The sequence below is a fragment of the Mastigoproctus giganteus genome, chromosome 11, assembly GCF_048544385.1.
Source record: "Mastigoproctus giganteus isolate SK-2022 chromosome 11, ASM4854438v1, whole genome shotgun sequence".
Taxonomy (NCBI): Eukaryota; Metazoa; Arthropoda; class Arachnida; order Uropygi; family Thelyphonidae; genus Mastigoproctus; species Mastigoproctus giganteus.
In genome coordinates, this window is record NC_143585.1 from 6,652,166 (window position 1) to 6,664,548 (window position 12,383).

Below are 12,383 nucleotides of genomic sequence, written 5' to 3' on the forward strand. Positions count from 1 at the left end.
CCCTTTTGCCGATCTCACCAGGCGAGTTATCCTTCTTCGCACCCTTTCAAGAAGCTCGATGTCTTTCTTTAGGTGCGGTCTCCATACTTGAATGCAGTATTCCAAGTGTGGTCTAACATAAGCCTTATATAATGGGATTATCACGTCCCCATCTCTACTTGCAAAAGTTCGATAGATCATCGATAGGACACCATGGGCCTTCCTCGCAACCTGTTTACACTGCTCAGAGAATTTCATGTCTGACGTAACACCCAAGTTCCTTTCCTCTAGTATTAGTAGAGGCATATGATGCAAGAAAGCAAGCTTATGCAGCATCATCCAAAAAAAAAAAAAAAAAAAAACACTTTCACTTCACCCCTCCGTTCGTTCGAAATACCTGTCCAGCTGAGCCTTAAATTTATTTAGGCTATCAACTTCCACAGCAAGGGATGGAAGTCTGTTCCACCAACCAACTACCCGCTGGCTAAATTTCTGCACATCTATCCTACATGTGTCTTTCCTCAATCTGAATTTATGCCCTCTCAGGTGATTATTCTGAGCAAGAGGAAGAATCCCATCGGCACTGAGCATGCTCAAACCATTCAAGGCTTTATACACCTCTATCAGATCACCTCGCCAGTACCTAGTCTCCAGACATTGTAATTTGCAGAACTTAAGCCTTTCTTCATAAGAGAAACCCTTTGTTCCTTTCACTAATCTTGTTGCCCTTCTCTGTACTCATTCCAGCAGCTCTACATCCTTCTTGAAATGAGGCCTCCAAACCTGTATACAGTACTCAAGGTGTGGCCTGACCATTGCCTTATAGAAGGGAATAATCACCTCCTTATCCCTGCTAGAAAAATTCCTGTATATCATTGACAAGACACCATGAGCTACTCTTGCAGCTCGTCTGCACTGCTCAGAGAACTTCATATCTACCTGCACAATTACCCCAGGTCCTTTTCATTCTCTACCACTGTCAGTGTAGTACCACAGAGTTGATATGTTGCCCTGGGGTTGCTGTTTCCCATATGTAGTACTTTACATTTGTCAATGTTAAACTTCATTTGCTACCTCTCAGCCCATCTGCTCAACCTTTCCAGATCCTGTTGCAGCAGCATAGCATCAGTAGTGTCCTTAACAACCCTGCCAAACTTTGTATCATCTGCAAACTTGGACATTAAGCTTGATATACCATCATCAATATTATTTATAAATACAGAAAACAATAATGGACCCAACACTGAACCCTGAGGGACTCCGCTAATAACATTAGTCAACGATGAGCAGTGTCCATTGATTACCACTCTCTGTCTTCTCCCCCTCAATCACCCCTTTATCCATAGAAGCAATTTGCCTCCAATGCCACACTGCTCCAATTTCTGCAGCAGTCTTCCATGTGCAACAGTATCAAAAGCCTTTCTAAGATCCAAGTATATAATATCAAAGTTATCCCTTGCATCCATTTCTTTTGTGACTGCATCATAGTATCCAATCAAATTGGTCAGGCAAGACTTTCCCTTAACAAAACCATGCTGTGTCCGAGCTATAACTGAAGTCTTGTGTAAATGATCCTGCAGTGCTCCTTTAACCAGTGCCTCCATTAATTTTCCTGGAACAGAAGTTAAACTCACAGGTCTATAATTACTTGTGTCAGCCTTTGATTCTCCTTTGTGAATTGTGGTCACATTTGTACATCTCCAGTCCATGAGTAACTCCCCTGTGTCCAAAGAAGCTCTCATAATTATGGCTAAGGGTTTGCTTACTTCCTTTGTTGCCTTCTTTAATATAACTGGATAGATCCCATCCACCACAGGTGCTTTTCTTGTGTTTATCTTCAACAATTTCTCCTCCACTTTTCTCTCAGTTATTACAAGATTATCTAGCTTACTGCCAGAGTTGAATACACCTCTGGCTTTCCCTCGCTGAATAAACCCTCATGTGTGAATGTCGATGCAAAATATTCATATAGTTTGTTAGCTTCCTGAGCAGGATCATCAACAGTTGAACCATCGATATCAATTTTGGTGTTTGTTATTTGGTTTTTAGGAGCATTAGCAACTAAGGCCATATTGCTCCGGGAATATGCAGTGGTCATTCCCTGACCTTTCTGCATCCTCCGTATTTGATGGTGACAGGCTCGAACCCCGGTCTAATCAAGAAGCATGTGCTACGCACTGCTGCTCCTTCCCACCTGGCTACAGAGGCACCATCGATATCAAGTGGACCAATCTGATTCATCCCCTTCCTTCTAGAGTTTACATAAGTAAAGAACTCGTTGCTGTTTTTCTTTGCATCCTTTGCCAAAGATTTCTCGTAATCTGCCTAACCTCCTTTGTAACTTGGTTACAGATCAACTTATATCTGTCATAGGCTTCTGTGTCACATGTTAATTTATATGTATCCCATGCATTTCTCTTCTTTGCCATATGTCTCATTAGTTCATCTGACATCCATTTAGGCCTAAACCTTGAACAATATTTCTTAGTTGGTATGTAAAGACTAGTAGCTTCCAAGATAAGTTCTTTGAATGCTTCTCATTTTGAATTTGCTGTTGGTAACATCAACCGTTGGTCCCACTGTATAGAATTTAAATACTGTCTCAGACCATCGTAGTCGCCTTTACGAAAGCAAAAGCACTTCCCTTTACCCCTGATGGTAGTTACCTCTTTGAGTAAATCCCACTTCAGCACACTGTGATCACTGCCACCTAGTGGTTCCTTTATCTATATTTTGACAGGGTCACTCAAGAGCTGGACTTAGGGACTTAGTACTGGGGTTAGTTGAACTCCACCAAGTGAATAAGTTTTTTTGGGATTACTGTTTCTCAGGTGTAATACCTTACACTTTGTTGGATTAAAGCACAGCTGCCATTTTTCTGACCATTCCTGAAGTCTATCTAGGTCTCTCTGAAGAAGCTCAGCTTGACAGTGATCATTAACTACTCTACCAATTTTAACCAAATATATAATATAAATTATATATATTATATATAATTTACTGTACCAATTATATAATATAAGAGAGCTGCCAACTTTTTAATTTCAAAATGCCGAAGATTTGTAAGCAGGAAGAAAAAGGTTTATGAGCCAAAACATGCAAAAAACAGGTTTTTTAAAGACCACATTGCACTAGAAATTTCAATTATGATTTTAATATGCTTTTAGTAAATTAAACAAATGAGCTTTGATTAGGTCAACCAATGCTAATACAGTAGGTCTAACAGAAAAATTATCTTATGGTGCACAACATGTTCAGAAGAGATTAGGAATGGTGGAAGGATAATGTCCACAGAAATTTCTATGAAAAAAAAAAGTGTGCTTCAATTTAAAGAAGTGGACAATATAAAATTCTTCAATTCTTGTCTATTTCTTCAAAGCAATAATTACAACAGGTACCACTCAGATGTTTTGTGGTACTTTCTGCACTACTGCATCATTGACTATGAGGAGTGGTCAATAAGTATTTACCCTCACATAGTCATTTGAGTTGGCTATTTGAAAATTGGCTGGCAATTTCATCCTTCTCTATGTAGCTACACATTTTTGCCATCTGTGGATAAATTCTTTCATGCTCTTACATAGAACTCCTCACTTTGAACAGAAAATCAACCTTCTATTTCATTAATTACCCTCTCATCAGTCTGAAATCTGCAACTCCTTAATGGTTTCTTCATTTGAGGGAATAGGAAGAAGTCTGATGATGAGAGGTCAGGAAAATGAGGTGAATGCTGCAAATTTTCATGGCCACAACTCATTGCAAAGTCCACCGTAAGAACTGCTTTGTGAGCAGGAGCAGTCGGCTAGGAATCAGATACCTTTGGATGGCTTCCACATCTCTTCAACTTGATAATCTTTCTTTACTTTCCTAGGAGGTTTCTGCAGTACTCCAAGTGATGATGCTGCATTTTGGGAGGTAATCTGAAAGTATGACACCTTTAGAGTCCCAGACATGGTCTCAGTGCAATTGAACCTTTTCTTTTTGTGATGTTGGTGAAGATGAATGTCTTTATTATTTGCTTATTTGTTTTGTTTCTAAGTCATACTGATCTACCCAGAATTCATTCATCGCCACAATCTGTTAAAAAAAATTATCAACATTTTCTCTACAAAGCTCCAACAACTGGAGCTTTTGAAGGGGTGTCAACAATCTTGGAACCCATCAGGCTGCCACATTAGATATGCAGGAACTTGTACTTTGTGATGAAAACCCTATTGCTAATGTTCACTTCATTTGCTATAAAATTTATAGTTGTACATCTCTCTCTTCAATGACTAGCTATTCCACTTTAATACAATGGAAGGAGGGTCTGTGGCTGAGATGGGTCTTCCTTCTCTTGGGTCATAGTGCACACACTGCTTCATCCACAATTTGAATTGTGCTTTTATCTCCTTATAGATTTGTTTTGTTCCTTTTCCCTTGCAAATAAAGAAATTTATAATGGATCAGACCCCAACCTTCTCCAGACTACCATTTCTCACTATATTCATGGCTCAAGTTCAACAGTTGATGGATCTTGAAAAACAAATAACTATATATTAACACATTAACTTATAAGACAGTGTGTGCGTGTGTGTGTGTGCGCAACATCAAAACCCCAAATCCGATTTCCAGGTGAAGTAAATATTAATTATTGACTGCCTCTTATACAAAGATTATTAGATATTGCATTAATTATATAATACTTTTATTTTTACCATTTCAATTAATGCTAAAAATATATGGATTTAAAGGAAAGAACAAAAATATATATTTTTTGGTTTGAATAGTATCTGTAATTATTCCTAGCAAGAAACAAAAGCAGGTTTTGGCCCTATGCATGGAAAAGAGCTTCAGCCATTTTTAATTCAATTCTATTTACCCACACATTATGCTGCTACAGGAATGACAACTATATAGTATTGGATATGGGTTCATTATGGGTAGTATTCCAGGGATATATCCTGGAAGTCACAAGCACATTTGTTTCGTTGGAGCAGTTCCATAAAAGAAAAATGCCAAATGGATGATACAAAAAGTCACTGGTATAATTTATCAAAAAAATAAATAAATAAAAAAGCATGGGACAGGTACAGACTATTAACAAAGTCACTTATGGAGTAAGACAGATAAAAGCTGAGTATGAGAAGTCATTAGCAATGAAAGCTAAGAATAGAGACAAGGAGCTCTATTCATACATGAATACAAAAAACAAGAGAGTAAACTGCATGGGCCCTTTATTTGATTGAAGCAGAAGAACCATAGAAAGCCCAGCAGAAGTGGCAGACAATCTGAATAAGTACTAAAATACAACCTACTAAGCAAGCATATTTATAAAAGAAAATTTTTTCATATCACACGTTTTTTATTTATTTTTTTCTCTAGTTTTACTATATTGCCATCACTGGGTATAAGTTAAATGGTTTAAATGACAAATGCAATACTTTTCAGTTTCTTATAATGATGTCATACTTCCAAATGAAACATGTTTACAGGTAATCCAAATTAGTGAAAGGGGGAGTTGGTTGTTTTCTCCCAAACAGGTACCAGAAAATATTTTAGTACAATACAGCTGGGATTCTGGATCAGACCATTTAACTCTCAACTTCACATAATTTCTGAATATCAACTGACTGTATTATCTGCAAATAACAAAACCTAATTGGCTGACATTGGGTTTAATTTACCACTTGTCAGCCAACAGAAACTAGTACATCATAAGAACTGGTGCACTATGGTCAAAGTAGTCTATATATAAAGTATACGATGCAGTGAGATATGAAGTTCTCTGGGCATTGTAGACTGGTTGCAAGGAGGGCGCATGGTGTCCTATTGATGATTTATCGAACAGTTGCTAGTAGAGATAAGGACGTCATAATCCCATTATATAAGGCTATTGTTAGACCACACTTTTTTTTTTTTTTTTTGGTAGTTGTTGGCACATAGGCTTTTGTGGCCATAATGCATCCCCCAAGGTTTTTTTTGCAGTATATTGATCCAAGCCCAAGGCAGGAATCGAACCTGTGACCTTTGGGTTGCCAGGCAGGCACTTTACCCACCCGACTAGCCCGGTCAGCAGACCACACTTGGAATACTGTGTTCAAGTATGGAGACCGCACCTAAAGAAAGACACTGTTCTTCTTGGAAGGGTCCAAAGATGGGTAACTCGCCTGGTGAGATTGGCAAAAGGGCATCTATATGAGGAAAGACTTTGAATATGTTGGTTGCAGAGCTTGGAAATTAGGGTTAGAGACTTAATTGAGGTGTTTAAGGCTCTGAGAGGCATAAGCAAAATGAATAAGGTCGAAATTTTTACGGTTATAAATGATTCTAGAAATAGAGACCATAATTTCAAGTTACGTGGGGGGGGGATTGTTTAGACTGAATTGCAGGAAGTTCTATTTTAGTTAGCGAGTTATAAATTACTGGAATAAGTTACCTACACGGGTGGTAGAGGCTGACATTCTGCAGAAATTCAAAGATCAACTGGATAATTACTTAAGGGAGGAGGAAAATGCATAAGTTGTCCATTTCCTTTTCTCTTATTAATTTTTATTATTATTTTTTAATTTTCTTCTTATTATTAATTTTTTTATTCTTATTTTTTTTGGCTGGTGCAACATAAGTCATAGGCTTCCTTGCATCATGTGGCCATTACTAATACTAATACTATACTGTATAAAGCTTGCTTATACAGTATACTTTATAGCTTCTTTTTATAAAAAGCAAACAACAATCCTCCAAGACCATTACATTCCAAAGAATGGAACTATAAAGAGGAAAGGCTACACTTCTGAAAATTGCAGCCAAAAGAAATTCAATGAATGTCATGCTATTACAGGCTTTTCAGCCCACAGAACATGCTAATTGGCCTCTGAACACACACAACTATATATTTATAAAATCTAGTATATATTTAATCTAGTATACCACGTTTTATGCTGCTCCTAATCCCAAACCCATCTACAATATTAGTACTACATTTAACAATCTTTCATTCACTAATAAGAGTACTGTTTTGTGAGTAGGTGGACATAATACCTACCATGGCAGGCTTTTATTCTTATAGTGTTGGAGTGAACTTCAGTCTTTAAAATTAACTGTTCCAAATAATAAAATGTCTTCCTATGTTCTGCCTAAATGACAACAAAAAAATAAATAAATACACATATATAAAACAATAGATAATTAGTGACATAACTATATAAAAAATCTGAACCATTAAAAATGTTTTGTGACAGAATTCAAGCATATCATAAGCAAACTCCCAGGATGGAGTTTTGATTATGTGACAAGGGTCTTCAATATCCAAACAAGGTCAAACCTGGATTACAGTGAATGCAAGGAAAGAAAAAGAAAAAAATAATAATTAATTTTAATATTTGGTACAGAATCAAAAGTCAAACGTACATGCCAAAGTACAGGAGGCTCATAAGTGAGTAGACTCTGAAGCACAGAACAATAGTGATTATGTGAACAGGTCACAAATAATTTGAATTCCACAATTACACTATCATTCTTGAAAAATAGTCATCTCACTAGTACTTAACACAAGCTAAAAACTTTTTATCAAGTGAATATCAAGGATATCTACTGCACAACTCAACAAGTTCTCAACAACTCAACAATTCTTGGATGGTGTCAGAAAAAAATTAAGGAATGCTACAAGTATGAAAAAATTCAAAATATTTGTTGAGGAAGCGGTCTGTATTTCTGACAAATTTCAACTCTTCAAAAAGCAATAACAAATCTCAAGATGTTTTACTGCACCAATTGCTTGACAAGCTAATCACTTATGTCCATATATATGTCACAGTTATGCATACAAATTTTCAGGTAATCTCTCCCCATTCTTTTTTAGGTGGGACAATTTCAATGGTGAGCAGTATATTAAAATTTTATTTCTAATCATAATACAAAGGAACAAGTTCCATACATTTATATTAAATGGATCCATTATTCTGAATAATAAGATTTAGTAATTTGATAATTAATGCTCTCTTTGTGTATTATAATTCTGTCTTGCTATTTGGAAGTGATGTGTTCCCTCCTAATACAATGAGAAGACTTGGGCTTACCCTTGTTTTAGAAATGACATTTTTATCAATGAATCAATATAAAATTATTAATTTTGCTTTTAATTAAATAACATCAACAAAAGGGATGAATCCAATATTCACTAAAAACTTAGAATATCATTACAAAACAGTTTGTTGTAACTGTTTCAATTCTTAATGGAATCTCTTGGCTGCTCACTAAAATACCATTAGCATATAGTGAGCAGCCAAGCAGGAAGTGGAAGAAAAACTTTCAATTAAATATAAAGAAAGTTATTTTGAAAACGAAATGCACAAGGCATAATCCTTAAGGGTTTTGATAATTAACTATATAGTATCAGTGTAAATACACCATAGTTAACCCATAAACTTGAACTACGTATGTAGCGTAGAGAGCATCATTTTAATTGTATCTCATATTGTTGTTGCCTTTACAACGAGATAGCTGCTATTGCATTACTTCAAATAACGCTTCTCTAGTAGAGAAGACTACTGTTATTTATTTTCAGCGGTACCACCCAGACGATCGTTTCAAAGCTATTGGGCTTCATCAGTGGGCGGGCAGGTACCCGGGTAATACAACAATTTATTTTCAGCGGTACCATTAATTATCAAAACCCATAAGGATTATGCCTTGTGCATTTCATTTTCAAAATACATTACTACCACACCCTTTTGGCATCTCTCATATTGTGGATATAACTTCGCAACTGTGATGGCTTGTTGTATTATCCCGCTCACTGATGATGAAGCCCAGTAGCTTCAAAACGATCGTCTGGGTGGTAATGGCACCGATGAAAATAAATAACAGTAGTCTTCTCTACTAGAGAAGCGTTATTTATTTGAAGTAATGCAATAGCAGCTATATCGTTGTGAAGGCAACCACAATATGAGATATAATTAAAACGATGCCCTCTACGCTACATACGTAGTTCAAGTTTATGGGTTAACTATGGTGTATTTACACTGATACTATATAATGAAAGTTATGTATAATCCCTAGTACAGGGCAGCATTAGACCAAATCAGTAAAGAAGTAAGGCTTTTTATTTCAATGCTGGAGTTGAAATAATTCAGTAATTAAAGTTATCATCGCATTATAATTCAATCTTGCTGCCCGGAGTCATTTCTTCCTGGGAAAGTGACATACTTTCGCTTACACTCATTTTAGAAACAAATCATTATCCATGAGTTGACCTAAAATTACTAATTTTAGGTCAACTTGTAGTAACAAAGCACAAGCATGTCAATTTCTCAAGAAGAAACAGTATCCCAAAACAGCCAAACAGAATTATAATGCAGAGACAGCTCTAATTATCCAATTATCTCAAATCCTGCACTGAAATAAAAATATCCTAGTCCTTTAATCTTTAAAGGTTTAATACAATTTATTTGAAAACATTAAAGGATTGCAATTCCAAATAATTGGTCATGGAAAAATTTCCTACATGTAAACACCATTAGCATATAAAATAATTTGAAAGGATTTTTACCTTCTGCCTCACTTGAACAACTGCTCTCCAAAAATCCTTAGCTCTAAATCTGTGACAAAGTTCACACATTTGGTGGTGGACAATGAATTCCACCACAAACACTTGTTGTAAAATGGCACTTCCAATAACTTCTTTTTGAACTGTCAGCTTCAACTTAATACGTCTAGAATGAGGCTCTGTCCATACAAACTGGGCATTCACAAGATTGACCTGTAAAAAAATAACCTTTATATTTAAACATGTTCTAGAATAAATATGCACAGATCAAAACCACAATGCTTAGTTTTACTATTAGCCATATGATGCAAGGAAGCCATAAGTTCCTGCTGCACCAGCCTAAAAAAGGATGCATATGCATTTCACATAGATACTAGACCAACAGAATTTGCTCAAGCTGTCAGCGTTTTGTATAGGACTGTACCAAATGTGTTGCTAAAATCCATATAAACAATGTTGAAATTATTTTCTACATACAATTCATGAGTGAATGTCAAAATAGCTAACTAGATTAGTTAAATGTGACCCTTAACAAAGCCATGTTGTATATCTTTCAGAATTCCATTTCTATCTAAATGTTCCTGTATTGCACTCTTGATCATTGCCTCCATGACTTTTCCTATCAATGAAGTCAGGCCGAGCAACCTATAGTTACACCTGATCCACCCTCAGAACTATCTTTACGTATTGGCTATACACTGGCACTTCCCCAAACCAAAGAAATCTCTACTAAATGGTTCAGTGTACTATCTTGCCAACTCCCTCACAAATTTATTAGGTATATGCTATCAACTACAGAAGCCTTTACTTGCATTTACACAAGAAAGTTTTTATATTTGCTAATTTTATACTACTCACCCTCACTGACATGGCCTCTTCTCACTATGAAGAGTTTTTCAACTGTAAAAATCCATGTGAAGTACAAATGCTGTTCAATTCAACAAGAAGTTCCCACAGCCATTGTGGTAGGGTTTTAATAGGAGCATCGGCGACTAAAGCCATATTGCTCCAAGTATATTGTCTGTAAATTGAGTGTGTTCTGAGGTCGAGTTTCTGTTTACTGGACGAAAAACCAGAGTTTTCGGTTCCAACAGCCATTATGCAAGGGCTGATGTAATACATTCTTTTCTTCTTTGTATTCATGAACATGAAAAATTCCTTGTTCCTGTTCTTTGTGCTCTTAGCCAATGATTTCTCAAACTCACCCTTTACTAGTCTAACTGTTTCTATGGTACTATTACATATCAACTTGTGGTCATTATAAGGCTTCAGTACTTTGATTGCTCTAACTTTCTTGCACTATCTTTTTCTGCTCTATTAAACGCTGGCTCCATATTCATCTATCTCACCATCCTCCTCACGCTATATTTTCTTAATAGCATATACACGCAATCATGGATTATGTGACTATTGCTTTAAAAACATTCCTCAGTTCTAATGTATTTGTCCTCTCCACACTAGCTATCCAGTTGATAGGAAGCCAAATAGCACCTTAAACAGCCAGTCTCCTCTCCTAATATTAAAATATGCCTTTATTATCAACAACAGCAACCGTTCTTCCAATTATTCAATTTAGAAATGTGTGATCTTTCTTACTATGATGTCATCTGGTTCATGGGTGATAATCACGTCTAGATTATACTCATGTGATATAAATGTTGCCGACCGGGGCTACAACCGGGCAGGATTTGCGGGTTCGAATCCCGCCTCGGGCTTGGATCAAAGTACTGCAAAAATCTTGGGAGGTGCACTATGGCCACAGCAGCCGATGCACCAAAAACTACAAAAAAAAAAAAAGATATAAATGTAGCACATGATACAAATAATAATCATCTCTTTATTTATAAATTGTGCCTCATGATGAGTTTCCTTCCCACTTGTTCCACTCAATAAGGGGAAAATTAAATTGTCCATAATAAAACATTCACACTTGCCCACTCATTCCATCAATATTCAAAACCATGAAACTCATCATCCCATATTTTTCTTGGTAACACAATGTTTCTATTAGCTATTATTTTAGCATTAGTTGCCCTAATCAGAATTCCAATTCTCATTTTAGAAGTGTTGTCAATAACATTATTATGGATACAGTTAAGACTAAATGTTCTTGTATAATTTACAACTCTGATACACCCTTGAATTCATTTAAGCTTGTTTCCCCTAACATTAGGAAGGGAATGCCAGAGGTGAATTAAACTCTGGCAGTGAGCTAGATGATTTTGTAATAACCGAGAGGAAATTGGAGGATAAATTGTTGAAGATAAACATAAAAAAGGCACCCAGGGTGGATGGGATCTATCCAGTTATATTAAAGGAGACAGCAAAGGGTAGGCGCCTCCGTAGCCAGGTGGGAAGGAGCAGCAGTGTGTAGCATACGCTTCTTGATTAGACCGGGGTTCGAGCCCGACACCACCAAATACGGAGGATGTGGAAAGGTCAGGGAATGACCACCGCATATCCGGGAGCAGTATGGCCTTAGTTGCTAATGCTCCTAAACAAACAAACAAACAACAACAAACAAACAGCAGCAAAGGAAGTAAGCAAACCCTTAGCCATAATTATATTCTTTGAACTCAGGGGAGGTACCCATGGACTGGAGATGTGCAAATGTGACCCCAATTCACAAAGGAGGATCAAAGGGCAACAAAAGTAATTATAGACCTATTAGTTTAACTTCTGTTCCAGTGAAATTAATGGAGGCACTGGTTAAAGAAGCACTGCAGGATCATCTAGACTTCAGTTATAGCTCGGATATAGCATGGTTTTGTTAAGGGGAAGTCTTGTCTGACCAATTTGATTGAATATTATGATGTGGTCACAAAGGAACTGGATGCAGGGAATAACTTTGATATCATACATTTGGATCTTAGAAAGG

General features: G+C 36.6%; 1 protein-coding gene across 1 annotated transcript in view; it reads right to left on the bottom strand.

Annotated features, from left to right (window-relative positions):
• Nmd3 (60S ribosomal export protein NMD3) overlaps positions 1 to 12,383 on the bottom strand; it is a 140,627-nt gene that overhangs the window by 79,885 nt on the left and 48,359 nt on the right. The window contains exons 4-5 of the mRNA XM_090385310.1: positions 9,509 to 9,718; positions 7,004 to 7,094 (exon numbers count right to left, since the gene is read on the bottom strand). Of these exons, the coding sequence (XP_090241436.1) occupies positions 7,004 to 7,094; positions 9,509 to 9,718 (301 nt within the window). The remainder of the gene's footprint in view (positions 1 to 7,003; positions 7,095 to 9,508; positions 9,719 to 12,383) is intronic.